Source organism: Nicotiana tabacum, chromosome 6 (genome assembly GCF_000715075.1).
Source record: "Nicotiana tabacum cultivar K326 chromosome 6, ASM71507v2, whole genome shotgun sequence".
In the NCBI taxonomy this organism is placed as follows: domain Eukaryota; kingdom Viridiplantae; phylum Streptophyta; class Magnoliopsida; order Solanales; family Solanaceae; genus Nicotiana; species Nicotiana tabacum.
In genome coordinates this window covers 209,678,918-209,699,492 of record NC_134085.1, presented here as the reverse complement: position 1 = coordinate 209,699,492, position 20,575 = coordinate 209,678,918, and the positions used below count along the sequence as shown (strand labels likewise).

Genomic DNA, 20,575 nt, shown 5'->3' with positions numbered 1-20,575 from the left:
TTAATATTTGTTTTTGCATAATAGAAAATTCATCATTAAAAAAAGCATTGCGAAGGGTGCAAAAATATGTTGCATCCACTCAGCCTATTAGCGATGCACCCTTTGAAGATACACGGCCGAAGAGGCAAAGTAGAAACTGGTCACTTATTGCTTTATCAGAAGAAAACCAAAATGGAGGTATATTTACTGCACTAACTTAGATTGATTTTCTTTATTTTCATTACATTTCAAATTTCAAATAATATTACAATATAATATTTTTCACTGCTTCATTTAGACGGAACTCCTTGCAACCTATCATCTTTAAATACTCATAAGTTGGAAAAAATCCTAGAATGTACATTTTGTCATGCCAGGAGGTTTCAATATGAGCCTCCAATATTTTGTTGCGGAAGTGGATATATCAAGCTGGCAATCCATGACGTTCCGTCGGAGTTATATGAATTATTTGTAGCTACGTCTGAAGAAGCCAAATTATTCCGAAAAAATATCCGAGCATATAATAGCATATTTTCTTTTACATCTTATGGAGTTATGCTCGATAAAGAAATAACATCTTCAAGGAAAGGAGTTTATACTTTTAAGGCGCAAGGACAAATATATCATCATCTTCCGTCATTAGTCCCACATGATGATAATCCATGCTATTTTCAGTTGTACTTCTATGATACAGATAATGAATTGTGCAATAGAAAACTTCAGGAAGCAAACTTATCGGAGGAAATCGTGGCAAAAATCAGGAAAATAATGGATGAAAATCCATATGCACAATTCTTTTTCCAGCTAAAAGACCAACCGACATTTCAAAATTTACAAGTTCGAATAGCAGCGAATGCTTCTTTAGATCAACAGGTGTACAACAAACCGACAGTAGATCAAGTTGTAGCAATTTGGATAGACGAAAACAATCCTAATATCCTATTTGAAAGAGATATTTTGGTTCATGAACATTCAGGCAACAAACATCGAGTTAGACAGTACTATGGTTGTTATGACCCACTGCAATATCCTTTACTTTTTCCAAAAGGTGAAAGAGGTTGGCATCAAGGAATAAGGAAGTGTCGCAATCCTAATAGTTGCAGTACCACAAATGAAAGTGCCAGTTCCAACACAAATGCACAAACATTTGTATCTGCAACTGAGGTGTTTGCCAATGAAGAACAAGGTAATATTTATGAATTACGCAAATACATTTTTAAGAGTTTAAAATTATTATTAATTATCACTTTAAAAATCATACTTATAGGTGTCCCTCGTGAAACTAAAGGATATGTGTCTTGTAGAGAGTATTATTGCTATAACCTACAAATTCTCAAAGAAGATAATTGCATAATACTACTATGTGGTAGATTATTGCAACAATTTGTGGTTGATATGTATATAAAATTAGAAACGACAAGACTGGAATATTTTAGATTTGAACAATTAAATTTCAGAAGGGAGATATATCAAGGTATCATGGATAGTGTCATGGCAGGAGAATGTAGAGGAGAAAAAGTTGGTCAAAGGGTATTACTTCCAGCATCATTCATTGGGGGTCCTAGGGATATGCGGCAACGCTACATGGATGCTATGGCTCTGGTTCAATATTTCGGAAGACCAGATCTATTTATTACGATGACATGTAACACTGAATGGGTGGGGATTCAAGAAGAGTTGTGTGAAGGTCAACTCCCTCAAGATAGACCAGACTTAATGACTAAAGTTTTTAGAGCAAAGTTGCAAGACCTTAAAGACCAAATTTTCAACAAAGAAATATTTGGCCCTATTGCAGCACATGTTTTTGTCATTGAATTCCAAAAGAGAGGCTTACCTCATATACACCTTTTGGTCATACTTAAAGAAGGTCACAAGATAATAACACCAGATCAGTATGATAGATTTATTTCTACAGAATTGCCTGACAAGGACAAACAGCTGCACCTGAATGAATTATTTATAAGGCATATTATGCATGGACCTTGCAATGAAAATCGGCGCACAAGCCCATGCATGAAGGATGATCAATGTAAATTCCATTATCCACGATCATTCAGTAACAAATCAATACAAATAAAAGATGGATATCCTATTTATAGGAAAAGAAATGATGGAAAACAGTAAATGTTCGTGGAATGAATATGAATAACCAATGGGTTGTGCCTTATAATCCATATTTGTTGATGAGATATAATTGCCATATCAATGTAGAAGTTTGCTCAGGAGTAAAAGCAATAAAATATCTCTGCAAATATATATATATATAAAGGGCATGATCGGTGTGCAGTTTATATTGAGTCGGATGATGGCAAAAAAATAGTTGATGAAATTAGAAATTTCCAAGATGCACGATGGGTCTCTCCTCCAGAAGCAATATGGAGAATTTATAAGTTTAATCTAAGTGAAATGCAACCTCCGGTTATTAACCTTCAACTACATCTACCCGACAATCAAGCAGGTACTAAAATTAATTCTCTTATAGCAATATTTAATGCAATTTTTTTACCTGCAACTACATCAATATTTATGTTCTACTATTGTAACCATACTTTAGTGTACTATTGGAAGAAGCAAAATCTCAGAAATGTGATGGCCTCAGACACTGTAAAGCATACTATGCTCACCGAGTATTTCAGGATGTGCTCAATAGATGATGACGCACAAAATTATCTTTATAGAGAATTTCCAGAGCATTATGTTTGGAATCCGCAGCCCAAAATTTGGACAAAAAGAAAAACACGATCTGTGATTGGTCGGATTGCTATTGGTAAGACAACTATTACTTAAATTCAAATAATTGTTCGCTTCTTAAATTATGCATATTAACATTTATAAATAAATAATATAGCTAATCCCCGAGAAGGTGAAAGATATTACGAGAGATTATTACTGAATCATGTTAGAGGTCCATTTTCATTTGAAGATTTGCTAACTGTTAATGGAAAAAAATGTGAAACATTCAAAGAAGCTGCCAAACAAAGAGGATTATTAGAATCAGATAATAGCATTTCTGAATGTTTACACGAGGCTGTCATCTTCAAAATGCCATCAGCTCTTTGAAGTTTATTTGCAACAATTTTAGTTCATTGCAATCCAACGGATATTAGAAATCTATGGGAAACATACTACAATGATATGTCAGAAGACTTTCGAAGGATGCATGGAAATTCACCTGCTACTCAATTCCAATGTACACTAAAAAGTGTTAATTATTATCTGGAGAGTATGGGTAAAAGTGTTGAAAAATATGATTTACCAAGAATCAACCAACAGTCATGCCAAAAAATCACTTTGGAATGTAGAGAAATAATTGAAGAAACGTCTATGAAGGTACCTGTGGAAGATTATGAAGCACAATCAAAGTTGAATCATGAACAAGCACAAGCTTTCAAGACCATATTACATCGTGTAGACTCTGGAACAACAAGATTATTTTTTGTATATGGACCTGGGGCAATTGGAAAAACATTCTTATATCGTGCATTACTAGCAAATGTTAGATCAAGAGGTATGATAGCTTTGGCAACTGCAACCACTAGTGTAGCAGCTGCAATATTACCAGGAGATCGTATAGCTCACTCTAAATTTGACATACCTCTTCAAATAAATGATACAACTATGACAAAAATGTCAAAACAAAGTGGTGCTGCTAAGTTAATAAGACAAGCAAAATTAATAATATGGGATGAAGCACCCATGGCAAAGCGTCAAACAATTGAAACAGTTGACAGGATATAATGGATGTCAATGTACCTTTTGGTGGAAAAGTAATGGTCTTCTGAGGCGATTTTCGACAAGTATTGCCAGTTGTTCCAAAATCTACAAGAGCAGAGACGGTTAACGCAAGTTTAGTGAAATCCTATTTATGGCCTTTAATGGAAAAAATACATTTTACAACTAATATAAGAGCAAGAGAAGATCCAAATTTCAGTGATTTCTTACTACGTGTTGATAATGGGGACGAGCAAACAGTAAAGGATAACTTAATACGCCTTCCAGAACAAATAGTTGTCAAACACAATAGTACTGAAAGACCAGAGGAATGCTTGATAAGAGAAATATTTCCATCACTACATCAAAATTCCAAGTCTGCACAGTTCATAACAGAAAGAGCTATCTTAGCAAGTAGAAATGAATTTGCAGATCAACTAAATGAAATGTTGATAGCCAAGTTTCCAGGTGAAAGCAAGATATTTATTAGTTTTGACTCTGGAGAAGATGATACCAACAACTACTATCAAGAAGAATACCTCAACACTTTAACACCAAATGATCTTCCTCCACATAGGTATATCGTCAAACCTAATATGTCACTACAGTTTCTTTTAAACTATTTCTTTCACTATATATATATATATATATATATATATATATATATATATAGATAGATAGATAGATAGATAGATAGATAGATAGATAGATAGATAGATATGTGTGTGTGTATATACTTTTTAATTTACAAAAACACAAAAAATTAAACATATCTATATTTACATAAATAGGTTAGTTTTGAAAGAAAATGCACCCATCATGCTACTTAGAAATTTGGACCCTTCAAATGGCTTATGCAATGGTACAAGGATGATATGTAGAGGATTTGACAATAATGTTATACATGCCGAAATTACAACGGGTCAATCTGCTAAGAAACAGGTTTTTATTCCAAGAATCCAACTTAGTCCACCTGAAAATGAAGGATATCCTTTCAAATTCGTGCGGAAAAATTCCCTGTACGCTTATGTTTTGCCATGACAATAAATAAAGCACAAGGACAGACAATACCCAATGTTGGATTATATCTACCACAACATGTTTTCTCACATGGACAACTTTACGTTGCACTTTCAAGAGGAATATCAATGTCAACAACAAGAGTGTTGGTTTATGACAGAACAACCAAAACGGATGGAAGGAACATACACGAGGAATATCGTCTACAAGGAAGTATTAGGTGAGATACACTTAGTTATAAGTTATTAACCTCAAATTCATAAATAAATATTCAAATCACATGTATGTAATTACACTTTGATTGTTTATTTTGTAGGTTCGGATGAATAAACCAATTGAAGACGATCCTCAAAGATCATCACTGAAATTTATATTATATTCTTTCATGTATACTTATACTTGCTTAAACTTTATTTTCATAATTTTAACGTTAGTTTGCAATAACGTGCATTAATGAACTCGATACACACGTGCAACGCACGTGTCGAGAAACTAGTTATTTTTAATATATATATATATATATATATATATATATATATATATATATATATTCATGCCTTACTTCCTCCATCATGATGATGGAACTATAAATCTATATATTATATATACTATTTTAAAAGCACGAAGACCCTTAGTGAAATGTCGTTCGCCTTTTTTTACCCTTTAAAAATAGATTTTACATTTGACAAAATCGTAATTTAAGTTATTTTCCTAATATTTTGGACTTCTAATTAACTAAAATTGCAATTAGATCTCTAATTTAATAGCTTTAAGATCTCTATATCATAAATACAGGTCATACAAATTACAATATTTATCGGATAGCCTCAACTTTGAACAACCTACAATACTCCTAGGGTTATAAGACTCAAGATATCCCTTCACTGCGAGGAGATGCCGTCAGATTCAAGGTAAATTATGCCAATTATTCCTTTGAAATCATGCATAAATTTACCCTTGCAAATATCATTATCGTTTTTAAAGAAGTTTCTTCCTAATCAATCTTGTGGATTACACTCTGCATTGACTGTTTATACACAAATAGCCGGACAGATAATCTGTATATATAGATTATACACTATTATACATATTATATACTCTCTCTGTTCCAGTGTATGTGAACCTATTTTCTTTTTGATCCGTTCCAAAAAGAATGATTCCTTTCTAAATTTGGAAACAATTTAGTTTAAACTTACAATTCTATCATTAATGAGAAGCTCTTATAACCACACAAATATTCTGGGCCCCTTTTTGACTTGTTTAGGACCACAAATTTCAAAAGTCTTTATTTTTTCTTAAACTACATGCTCAGTCAAACAGGTTCACATAAATTAGAACGGAGGGAGTATGAATTATCTACATATCTATCTATCTATTTTATATTATATTAGAAGTACGAAGTCACTTAATGAAATAATTTCCTTTTTTTTACCCTTTAAAAATAACTTTATATTAGACAAAATAGTCATTTAATTTTTTTCTAATTTTAAGGACTTTAAATCAACTAAAAGTTTTGTTATTAAAATCGTTTCCTTATTTAAACACTGTATGTAATAAATCCAAGTTTTGACTATCGTGTATCAACTAAAATTTTCCACAAGATCTTGAATTTTCTATGTAATATTTTGCTCCACTTTTGAATCTATATAAGGAACACTTGTCCCTAGGCATCAATATACGTATATGGCTATATGCAATTCAAGAATTCTTTAATCTTTTGTCTTTTTTTCCCTTCACCTAGATAACTGAAAGCATCAGCGAGCATGGAGGATATCAATCGACAACCTTAATTATTGAAACTTTTATTGGGATGAATCTTGCAGTAGGTTAAATTCATCTCAATTTGGCATGTACAAGAACTGCGAACTTAAAAATTTGTAAGTTGTAAAAATTTTCCATGCTTTCTTGCTGCATTTGTTTGTCTAATTTCTTCTTTTCAATAAAGTTCCAAGTTTCAAGCTTCTTGTTATTTAGTAGAAATAAGTTATAGTTTGTAGAGAAAGCCGTTGCTATTCTTTTTGCTGGAAATCTAAAGGTGTGACGATAATAGTTTAGCAAAGGAATCTATATATTATTACAATCAATATGAATTTGAATAAATTTCATTATTTTAGCATATAGTACATGGAGTATTATTGCTATTTAGTTTTTGACTACGTGAATCACCTCTAGGAGAAAGTCAAATGTAAAAATATATATATATTATTCATTGATTTTATCATTATAATTGGATTCAAAAATTCATATAAAACCTAAAATAATGTTAATGTTAGATTGTTGAGTGGGATATCTTGTCTCCTATAATCTATTGTGTTTTTCTAATTCTTCAAACTTACCCAAGATAGAGAAACAGACTAAACCTAAAAATGAAGTTCCCTCGAAAACATCAAATCCTTTTGTACAATATTCACCCAAGAAAAAAAAAAGCATAATGCACTAGCTATATATATCAAGTATTTTATTACTAAGTTGACAGTTTTTCATATATTAAATATATACTGACCGAAAATACAAATGATATGTAGACAAATATTCAATCTTCTAATCTAGAGGGATAATTAGTTATTATTCTTATTTATTGTGTTTTTTTATTGTTTGTTTTACTTCAATGGAGTTGTTAATCAGGTAATGAATATGTATATGAAAAGATATACTTACATCTATAAAGGGATTTTGATCTTTTTATAGTATAAACTAGTAAATTTACCTGCGCTTCGCGCGGTCTTCAAAAGAGATAAAAATATGAATAAATAGGACTGTAATTGTTATAATTCTTATCATAAATAATCAGTCTTTACTAATCAAAAGAAGTAGCCTAAAAGAGATAAAAAGAATTTGTAAACTCATGGTCCTGAGATAATCATGTAGTGAAACTTTTAAAGTCATAGTTAAGATTGACGATTAAAATATATTCTTATTCTCGTATTTTATTTTATGAATAATATTAAATTTTATGAAATAGCAAAATGAGTTTCAACAAATTCTAAATATATATCTCAAGAGCATACAATGAATAATGAGGGAAGTAGTACTTTTTGATCCATTTTTTCTTTTGTATATACTCCAACATAATATATATATATATATATATATATATATATATATATATATATATATATATATATATATATATATATATATATATATATATATATATATATATTTATTAGAATAGAGTTAATTTAGACCAGTCAAAAAATTATAAAAGAAAATAAAAGACTTACTTTGTAGAAATTATTTTAGAAAATAAAAGGAAGGTAGAACCAATTAAGAAATTGAAAAAATCAAAACAATAAAAACATACAATGATAAAATAAAAAGACGAAGAATAAAAATTTAACAAAAACATACATGAGTTTAGCATCTGGTGATATAAGCCAGTGAAATGGGATGTTGTTGCTTTTTCAATGAGCACCTTCTAATGTCTGAGGAGAAAATTAAAAAAACTTTTCCTCGCTTCATATGGAAGGGATGCCTAAATTTTTGCTACTATTAATATGCAAGGCGCAAGAAATCTTTTCAGTTGGCTATGTTCTTTGCACTATCTTTATGAAAAGGAAACTGGAGTACTAAAAAAGGGGATTAATAGAAGGATTAATTAACTTTTAAATGCTATTATTATCTTCATATTTGTAACGTTTCATGTATAGCAACCACTGTGTTTTTTTTATTTTATTTATGGTTCCGTTACTTCTTCAGTCATGACCCTCAATAAAGAGGTGTAAGTTATGGGGCGTGAACTTTTTAAAAAAAAATTCAGATTTATATATATATATAGATATAGATGAATTAGTATACCATCAACTACAAAGACAAAGAAAAACAGGAAAGTTTATATGGAGCAACTTGCTGGCGATATGTTCTTAGTTTATACACAATAGTCTTTCTTTCTTTCTTTTTTTGGTTAAAATCTATTATACACAATATAATGTGTATGTAGGTAGATATAAAACTTTTAATAATTGATACAGATACCGATACGGAAAAATATGGATCTTTAAAGCAGGACGTCAATCGCCAAAAATAATCTCAAATTGTTGATTGACTCTTATTGGATGTACAGTATAATTAATAATTCAGGATAAGTTTTGAGGGGAGGGGAGAGGTTTAGGTACACTGTCTAAATTTAACAACAAATTATAGACTATTTTGTAGTATCAGATAGACTAATTTTATTTTTCTCCCCAAAATTCTGAATTATCACTTCAAGTACAAAATAAACAAGATTTCCTTTTCATTTGATAGTCTGCGGCTTGAATCAAGATAACACTCTAATTAATTGTGAACTAGTATTAGTACCAGCGCGATGCGCGGACACAAATTATGTCGGTTTGTGATTTGGAATATTTGAATTATGTATAAATAACTTTAAAATATAAACCTTCCAGATAAAATTTATTGATAATCATTAGATATTAATTAAAAAGCAAGACATGAAACCATTTCGCAAATCTCATAGTTGATAACCTGTTTTCTTTTTCTATATTTATATAATCCAATAGGTTAATTTTAGTACTTGAATTTCGTTTCGTTATCAATATTGAAAATTACTAACCTGTTTTACACAATTTTTTTTATTCTTTGCTTATAATTATTATATTATTTATTATTTAATATTATTATACTTTCATGTGATTTTTTCGGCTTATTAATTGAGTTAATATTTTGCTTATTATCCTTTTAATAATTATAATATTATTTTTTTATTCTTAAACTTTAATATATTTTACGCTTTTCTCCTCTTACTCAAAACTATTTTACTATTTAAATCTATCAATAATATTTTTGAATATAATTCAATTATTTACTTTATTTTATTTTAAATTAATTTAAAGTATAAATATTCTCACATTATATCTATTTTTTCCTTTATACAGTCTCTTCCCTACTAAAAAATTTTTAATTAATATTTTACCTGTAATAAAAATAATATCATATTTGACTTTAAGTTGTAACTTTGATTAGTATAAAATATTAATATATAAGTTCTTTGATTATTATATTCCAAATCTATTAAGTTTTCTTAAATTTATTTTTTGTATTACATGCAATAAAAAGATTATCTTTTAGTTTCAAGATACAACATTTGACTTTTAATTTTAGTTAATAAAATTACTTATATTAGATATTTATTTTATATTTTTTAAAATTTAATTCTATATATAGTAAGACTTTAATTTTTGGTGCCACTTTATTTAGTATTATATCCATTACTATCCTTTAATATAATATAAATAACCTAGAAAATTTATAATTTTAAAATAAATATCTATTTTATTTTTAAAACATTTCTTGAATTCTTAAGCTATTTAAATTTATCAATAGTATTTTAAATTATTAAATTTCAATTTATTTTAGTTTCTAGACTAATTCTTAGGATAAATATTCTCACGCTATATCTAATTTATTTTACATCTTATTAAGTTCTTATTTTATCTGTTAGACATAAGTTGCATGGTATTATCCACAATATGATCTTTCTTATCATAATAGATAAATAACAACTTTCTCATCTCAAATTTAAATAAGTTTTATCATTTTCTTTATGATGAAAGTTTTGATTAATTTCTCTATATTTATTCCTTAATTTTGTTATTCTATTATTCAATACATAATGTTATTACATTGTTATGTGGCTTTCATTAGCTTGTTTAATTTAGTATCTATTTCTACCACACTCATTTTAGTATTAATCATAAAAGTTAATTTCTTATTTATTTGAGCACATTATATATAATGATAATATTTTCATTATCATTTTATTTCTCTATGTACTATTTCTAAAAATAATAAAATTATGAAATGAAAGAAAACAGATCAAGTGGTTAGTGAATAATTATATTTGGAAAGCTATCAAAATTTATTTACTATAAGAATATGAGTTAATTTTAATTAATTTCTACCATAAATTAAATTTGATCAAATTTAAGTTGTTTTAATCCTATTAAATTTGTCTAAAAATCTATTTAGATTATGTCTTAAAAATGCTAAGTGATATTTTCTGAATATGCCACTTGGCTTAATGTCATGCCTCAGTACCTTCCTTTTAATATAATATATATAGAAGATATAAATATGTAAGTTTTTTCTTATCTTATAAATAATTGTATACTTTATGTAAGATCTTATTTTACTTCTTGAATTTTTTAATTTTTGAAGTCAATAAATCTTTAATATAATAAGTAAATTTTAGTTTTATTTTATATTTTAACTTACTTCAAAGTATAAATAGTCATAGGTTATCTCAATTTACGTTTTTCTATATTTTTTATTTTTTTTCAGTTATAGTTTTTTAATTAATTTTTTACCTCCATATTTCTAGCTAATTTAGAAGAAAATCTATGAGTAAATATATATATATATATATATATATATATATATATATATATATATATATTTATTTATATATATATAAAGAGAGAGAGAGAGAGAGAGATTAGATTTGTCTAAGATATATTTAGATTATGTATAAGATTCATTAAACTACTTCTCTTAATTATGTTTCCATTTATAATTTCTAATAATTAAAGGTGTCCTATAATTTCCAAATGACTTCATTTTAGCTTGCCACTTTGGCTTAACCACAATGCATAATACTCTCCTTTTAATATAACTAGTATTAGTACCCGCACAATGCGCGAATACAAACCATGTCAAATTATGATTTGTGTTATTTCAATTATATGCAAATAACCTTAAAATTAAACCTTCTATATAAAAATTATAAATAATTATTTTATATTAAGTAAGAAGTAGGACATGGAACAATTTTTCAAATCTCATAGTGGATAATCTGTTTTCTTTTTATATATCCGTAATAACCCAACCCCTTGATTTTGACACTTGTATTATATTTTACGATTAATATTAAAGAATACTAAATATGTAATATTGTGATTTGTCTTATTTGAGCATATTAAATTATATTATTTTAGTAAAATTCTTATTAACCTTTTTTTTTCATCTAAAATTTAAATAAGTCTTATCCTTCTACATTTTAGACAGAATTATTTCTCTTTTTTGTTTCTTGCTTATAGCTTTTGCATTATTTATAGTACTTAATATTGTTATACTATAATATCATCTTTTATTAGCTTATAAATTAACTTAATGTCTTGATTATTATCCCTTTAATAATTATTAATAAATATAAAAAGATTATTCTTGAAATTTAATATATTTTTACACTATTATTCTCTTGCTCGGAGCTCTTTTATGATTTAAATTATTTATTATATTTTGAGTGTTATTAAATAATTTAATTAATTAATTTTTTAATAAATTTAAAATATAAGTATCCTCGCACTATTTCTATTTTTCTCTTTATGCATTCTCTTCCCTACTAAGATATTTTAATTCGCTTTTTACTTAGATATTGTGCCTATACTCAAAATAATATCATATTTTATTTTAAAATATAATTTGAGTTAGTCTAAAAATTAATACATAAGTTCTTTTATAATGTTTCAAATCTATTGAATTTTCTTATAAATATTTTTGTATTACGTGCATTTATTTTATTTTCTGTTTTAGTTTCAAGATACAAATTTGGCTTTTAATTTTCATTAGTGAAATTCTGTACATGAGATATTTATTTAGTATATTTAAATTTTTAATTTAGTCTCAAATTTTAATTTTTCTTTATCTAGCAAGACTTTAATTTTGTGGTCATATCCGTATTTTGAGCGCTCTCGTCGTAACTTTAAGAACTTTCTAATCTCAAGTTCAAATAGTCTTTTCCTTTTATTTTTTATATAGATTTTTTTTGAAATTTAATTGTTTTTACTTTATGCTATAACATTACCTAATATGTAATATTATCACGTTTTCATGTGATTGTTTTATTAACTTTCTACTTTGTTATTTACTCATTGTTATTTACTCATTTAAGTTCTATTTATTTATGATCAAATAACAATGTGTAAATAATATGAATGATAAACTAAATAAAAGTTCATGATTATCTATTAGAATGTCCCATAAATTAAGGGATTTGATTTAAAGAATCTTAAACAAATCCAACTCCTAAATATTAAGAGCTTTTGCTGGAACTCATTTATTATCTTATCTATTTATCTTGTCCTAAAATTGTCAAGTGACTAGTTAATTGCTTGCCACTTGCTTAACCATATTGTATATTGTCCTCCTTTTAATATAATATAAATAGATATAGATTATATTCCAAGTCGAGATTTTGTATATATACTTCGTCACAAAACACTGATTATGGAGTTCAAGTCACGTTCAAAAACAACAAATACGAGGCTATTACATCTATAATATATCTTCTTAAAACTCGCAAGAAATATTTTTTTAATAGACCTTCTCTCCTTGATGAACAAAAAAAAAATTGACCAATTTGGTAAACTATTTAATATTTTCGCAATTATCGTTTTGATCAAGAGTTGATGAGGAACTTATCTGAGAATCGTAAATTGAATTTCGAGAAGAAATTTAACATGGTCAAATATTTTGATTGTCAACCATTACATATAAAACGATTAATAACAAAGCGATATTATATGCTATTACTTAGAATCCGACTTATTTTCTTGAGCCCAAAACTTTTCACCTAAAAGTAATTATTCAAACATAACAAAACAAATAAGTGTAATCAAGATGATTTAGAGAACTATATATTATTTGAATAAAAATAATTCTATTAACTCCTAGATAATAAATAATAAGGATGTGGTAAGTATAAAAAAGGAATTAGAATTTTTAATACTTTCACGATTCAATCAAGTGAAAGCAAAATAGAAAAAGAAAAAAAAAATCTTCAAGTTACGTTCATAACATATATATCTAGATTGACATATTAAAATAAGTTGACATTAATTCTTTTATACCATTTAATTAACCAACTGATATTGGTATAAGTGATGGTTAATTATCAAATTGTTTAGAAACTATTAATAGTTGACAGTATTATTGTCACGTCCTAAACAATCCCTGCGAACCTAATGTTCACACCTTAACCATTAATTCGAAGCATTTAATAAGTTAAACAAAATATTGAAACAATCTGAAAATTAATCGCGAACAAATAACATCACAAAATACAGATTTAAAATTCTTGCCCAATTCCCATACTAGACTATGAAGCATCTAACAAAAGTATAAAAGACTCGAAAGCAGGTGCACTTCTTACTTTTCTTCTCAATTCTTTAATTCTCCTTATTAGAATCATAACGGAGAGTTGCATTCACAATCTCGAATATTGAATAAGTCTTTCTGGAAAAAAAAAAAATCCATTGTTCACTTTATTATTCACCTGGATTTTCAATGTTCAAAAAAATTGACTAACTCCAGCCTTTTTCTTATTACAAGAATAAAGCATTGCTGACATTTTCAAGAAATTTGCTTATTAAGGGTTACAATAGTTTCTAGGTACAAAAAGCACACTATTATATCGAGTGAGATTCAATTTCCCGAGGAGACCAAGGTAGTGAGTCAGAGGCCTTGATTCTGCTAGAGTTTAAGTTGACCTAATAATATTATCCATATTCTTCAAAATGACATAAATAAGATATATTATAGTAAACATCATTATCAAATTATAATTTTTTCTTTATGTACAACAATTACATAATCATACTAGCTATTACAAACAACAAAAATTAAAATATTTACATTTCTATAGATTCACCACCGATTACATGACTTGTTTCTCCTTCTGGGAGTGCAAGGTAATCAGTTACATCCAAATGCATGAAATCTAAATTATCTTCAGAAATAAAATTTGCTTCAACATTTTTCTCTGACTTCTTTAGGGAGGCTTGATAAAGCTCAACCAGGTGCTTTGGCGTACGACAGGTACGTGACCAGTGCCCTTTTTCTCCACATCTATAGCATAAATTTTTTGCATTTGGTGCTTGCACCGCTTTATGCTTTTGTTCCTTCCTTTTCCACTGCTGGTGGTGAGGAGTGTTCTTTGGTGCATTATAATTACCATGATTAGAGTTTCTTTCCCGACCACGACCATGACCACGACTGGGGCCACGACCTTTTCCACGTTTAGCCTGGTGGAAGTTCGTCTCATTCACTTCAGGGAATGGACAAGAACCAGTAGGTCGGCTTTCGTGATTTTTCATTAATAGCCCATTATGTTGCTCGGCTATAAGAAGATGTGAGATAAGTTCAGAATACTTTTTAAATCCCATCTCTCAATATTGCTGCTGCATGAGCACATTCAAGGCATGAAAAGTGGTGAAAGTTTTCTCCAACATATCATGATTAGTAATATTATCACCACATAACTTCAATTGGGAAATAATTCTGAACATAGCAGAATTATACTCACTGATAGATTTAAAATCTTGTAGCCTTAGATGAGTCTAATCATATCGTGCCTGTGGAAGAACAACCATCTTCAGGTGGTCATATCTATCTTTCAAATTATTCCACAGTATGACTGGATCTTTAACAGTAAGATATTCCATTTTCAGGCCTTCATCAAGGTGATGGCGTAGGAATATCATTGTTTTGGCACGATCTTGTTTTGATGCCTGATTTTTGTCTTTGATGGTGTCTGCCAAACCCACCGCATCAAGATGAATTTCAGCATCAAGCACCCAAGACATGTAGCTTTTGCCCGATATATTCAGGGCTACAAATTCAAGTTTAGAAATATTTGACATTATTTAGGAAAAGAAAGTTCTTACCTCAGATACTTTCAAAATATTTACTCGAGATGACAAAGCCTCGTGCTGATAATGTGTTATAAAATAAAGACTATAAAGTAAAGACAAGTATAAAGAGAAACTGATATATTATTCGAATTCAAACTGATGTATATAATGAACTGAAATCTCTTCTATTTGTAGAAGAAAGGAAGTTGTTGTGTAAGCTCCTACTATACCAGATATGGATAATCTTCTATTGAGAGCAATGTTTATCCATAACGGAGTACTGAAAGGATAAGCTTATTATACCCGATATGGATAATCTTCTACCGGGGGTAATGTTTATCCATAACTGGGTACTAAAAGGATAAGCTTATTATACCCGGTATGGATAATCTTCTACCGGGGATAATATTTATCCATAAATAGGTAATGAAAGGATAAGCTTATTATACCCGGTATGGATAATCTTCTACCGGGGGTAATGTTTATTCATAATTGGGTACTGAAAGGATACTCTTATTATACCCGGTATGGATAATCTTCTACCGGGGGTAATGTTTATCCATAACCGGGTATCGAAGTGATAAGCTTCTTCTGAAGAAACTTATTTCCAATAGAGTACTTAAATAGATAAACATATTTACGGTGGAGTCCCATATGGATAAGCTTCTTCAGGAAGCTTATTTACAATGGAGTACTAAATGAACATCCCTAATATAATATATTTATAACAGAGGCCTATTACATCTATAATATATCTTCTTAAAACTCGCAAGCAATATTTTTTAATAGACCTTCTCTCCTTGATGAACCAAAAAAAAAAGTTGACCAATTTGGTAAACTATTTAATATTTTCGCAATTATCGTTTTGATCAAGAGTTGATGAGGAACTTATCTGAGAATCGTAAATTGAATTTCGAGAAGAAATTTAACATGGTCAAACATTTTGATTGTCAACCATTACATATAAAACGATTAATAACAAAGCGAAATTATATGCTATTACTTAGAATCCGAGTTATTTTCTTGAGCCCAAAACTTTTCACCTAAAAATAATTATTCAAACATAACAAAACAAATAAGTGTAATCAAGATGATTTTGAGAACTATATATTATTTGAATAAAAATAATTCTATTAACTCCTAGATAATAAATAATAAGGAAGTGGTAAGTATAAAAAAGGAATTAGAATTTTTAATACTTTCACGATTCAATCAAGTGAAAGCAAAATAGAAAAAGAAAAAAAAAATCTTTAAGTTACGTTCATAACATATATATCTAGATTGACATATTAAAATAAGTTAGACATTAATTCTCACTACTAGAATTCGGCCAAAAAGCGACCATATATTGGCGACCAAATTTGGTCTGTTAAGAAAAGCGACCGAAGTTGGTCGCCAAACTACCGAAAATAATAAAAAAAATATTTGAAATAATTTAGTGCCCATAGTTGATCGCTATTTGGACGCAAATTTAGTCAAACTGTTGACTGGACTGGTCACACTTGCTTGGTCAAAGATACACTGAGTTTAGCGACCAATGTTGGTCGCAAAAGTGGGACCCACACAAATTTTTTTAATAATTTTATTATTATTTTATAAAATCTATAAAATATAAATATATATAATTTAAAACTTGCGACCAAAGTTGGTCGCTAACTGAAGGATAAGAAGATAGCGACCAACTTTGGTCGCTAAAGTGGGACCCAATTATAATATTTTAATAAATATATATTTATGTAAAAAATTTATAAAATATAAATAAATATAATTCAAAATTTAGCGACCAAAGTTGGTCGCCAATGTGGGACCCAGTTCTAACGTTTAACAATTTTTATTATTAATTTAAATATTATATAAAATATAAATAAATCTGTAAATTTTAGTGACCAAATTTGATCTCTAATTTAAATTCATGTACATTTAGTGACCAACTTTGGTCGCTAAATTAAATTCATTTAAAGTTAGCGACCAAAGTTGGTCTCTATATGGTCAAATTTAAAAATCACTTTTGTGTTTACTATGTAAATAATATAAATGTAAGTCGTTAATAATTTTGTAATACAAGGGATGAATAGTACTACGAAGCGGGCGTGTGTGTCTATATATACAATATATGTACTTACGCTATACTATGCACTAAGTATAAGTGTATGAGGTAATACCGTATCGAATATAGCTTATATATATATAATATATGTACTTACGCTATACTATACACTAAGTATAAGTGTATGAGGTAATACCGTATCGAATACAACTTATATATATAATAATATATATACTTACGCTATACTATGCACTAACTATAAGTGTATTAGGTAATACCGTATCGAATACAACTTATATATATATATATATATATATAATATACTTACGCTATACTATGCACTAAGTATAAGTGTATGAGGTAATACCGTATCGAATACAGCTTATATATATATATATATATATATATATATATATATATATATATATACTTACGCTATACTATGCACTAAGTATAAGTGTATTAGGTAATACTGTATCGAATATAGCTTATATATATATATATATATATAATATGTACTTACGCTATAATATGCACTAAGTATAAGTGTATGAGGTAATACCGTATCGAATACAGCTTATATATATAATATATGTACTTACACTATACTATGCACTAAGTATAAGTGTATAAGGTAATACCGTATCGAATATAGCTTATATATATATATATATAATATATGTACTTACGCTATACTATGCACTAAGTATAAGTGTATGAGGTAATACCGTATCGAATACAGCTTATATATATATATATAATATGTACTTACGCTATACTATGCACTAACTATAAGTGTATTAGGTAATACCGTATCGAATACAGCTTATATATATACAATATATATACTTACGCTATACTATGCACTAAGTATAAGTGTATTAGGTAATACCGTATCGAATATAGCTTATATATATATATATAATATGTACTTACGCTATACTATGCACTAACTATAAGTGTATTAGGTAATACCGTATCGAATACAGCTTATATATATACAATATATATACTTACGTTATACTATGCACTAAGTATAAGTGAATTAGGTAATACCGTATCGAATATATATATATAATATGTACTTACGCTATACTATGCACTAACTATAAGTGTATGAGGTAATACCGTATCGAATACAGCTTATATATATATACAATATATATACTTACGCTATATTATGCACTAAGTATAAGTGTACTAGGTAATACCGTATCGAATACAGCTTATATATATATAATATATGTACTTACGCTATACTATGCACTAAGTATAAGTGTATGAGGTAATACCGTATCGAATACAGCTTATATATATACAATATATATACTTACGCTATATTATGCACTAAGTATAAGTGTACTAGGTAATACCGTATCGAATACAACTTATATATATATAATATATGTACTTACGCTATACTATGCACTAAGTATAAGTGTATGAGGTAATACCGTATCGAATATAGCTTATATATATATAATATATGTACTTACGTTATACTATGCACTAAGTATAAGTGTATGAGGTAATACCGTATCGAATATAGCTTATATATATATATATATATATATATATATATATATATATATATATAATACATACGCTATACTATGCACTAACTATAAGTGTATTAGGTAATAGCGTATCGAATACAACTTATATATATATATATATTTTGAAATAGCGACCAACTTTGGTCGCTATTTTGGTCAAACGGTCAGAATATAGCGACCACAGTTGGTCGCTATGTCTAAAAATTCAAAACTGTTTTACCCACCAAAATAGCGACCAATGTTGGTCGCTATTTTAATTACATAACTCTCAAAACCGGGATCCCCTCCCATTCTTTCTAAAAAATTCCCAAAATTCCTCTTTTCTCTCTCACACTCAAACCCCACCCCCTTCCAACTCCCACCACCAGGCCCCACCCACGCCACCAACGACCACCGCTCAGCTGCCGCTGTCGCCGTTGCTTCTGCCGCTGTTGCGTCTCTCCTTCTCCCCCTTCTAAAAATTCAAGGTTAGAATTACAAACCTAGGGTTTCAATTAGTGTTTCAATTGTTTATTCGTTCAACCTAGAATTAGTGTTTCAATTGATTATTTAACATTGTATTTTATAGAAACCTAGGGTTTAGATTGTATTTATCATTATTTAACATTTTATAGAAATCTAGGGTTTAGGGTATGGGTTGAATATTTAGGCTAGGCTTTATTGAGTATTTCTCCTTCAATATTTTAGTAAGCAATAGATACTAATTTAACGTCAAAAACTTGATTCATAGGTAGATATATATTAGGGTATAAATTGAATTTTTAGTTTAATCTTGATTAGTTTATAGGTAGATATTTAATATTGACACATGATAGTATATTTGGATTTTCTCTTAAAGTTCAAGACAATGTTAATGTTTAAGGCCTTAAGCGAATCGTTGCGTGGCTCTTGTTTGAGTACAACGATTCGCCCACTTTTAGGATATAAATTGAACTTTTAGTTTAAGTTTAAACTCGTAGGATACGAATATAACTTATAGTTTTTAGGTTTTGTTCTTGTGAATTGAACTTGTAGGATATAAATTGAACCTTTTAGGATACGAGTTGAATTTTTAGGATATGAATTGAACCTTTTAGGTATGAGTTGAATCTTTAGGATATAAATTGAACTTAAACTCGTAGGATATGAATATAACTTTTAGGATATAAATTGAAGCTTTTATGTATGAGTTGAACCGTTAGGATATGACTTGAACTTTTGTGGATATAAATTGAACCTTTTAGGATATGAGTTGAATTTTTAGGATATGAATTGAACCTTTTAGGTATGAGTTGAAGCTTTTAGGATATAAATTGAACTTTTAGTTTAAGTTTAAACTCGTAGGATATGAATATAACTTTTAGGATATAAATTGAAGCTTTTATGTATGAGTTGAACCTTTAGGATATGACTTGAACTTTTGTGGATATGAATTGAAGCTTTTATGTATGAGTTGAACCTTTAGGATATAAATTGAACCTTTTAGGTATGAGTTGAATTTTTAGGATATAAATAGAAATTTTAGGATATGACTTAAACTTTTGTGGATATGAATTGAACCTTTAGGATATAAATTGAACTTTTAGTTTATGTTTAAACTCGTAGGATAAGAATTGATGAACTTTTAGTTTGTAGGTTTTGTTCTTGTGAAT

General features: G+C 28.3%; 2 protein-coding genes across 2 annotated transcripts in view; both read left to right on the top strand.

Moving 5' to 3' along the window:
- LOC107816823 (uncharacterized) overlaps positions 1-20,575 on the top strand; it is a 160,385-nt gene that overhangs the window by 64,857 nt on the left and 74,953 nt on the right. The window lies entirely within an intron of this gene.
- LOC142182306 (uncharacterized) lies at positions 3,855-4,731 on the top strand. The gene is made up of 2 exons (XM_075256534.1): positions 3,855-4,267; positions 4,482-4,731. The coding sequence occupies exons 1-2, from the start codon at positions 3,855-3,857 to the stop codon at positions 4,729-4,731; spliced, it is 663 nt and encodes a 220-aa protein (XP_075112635.1).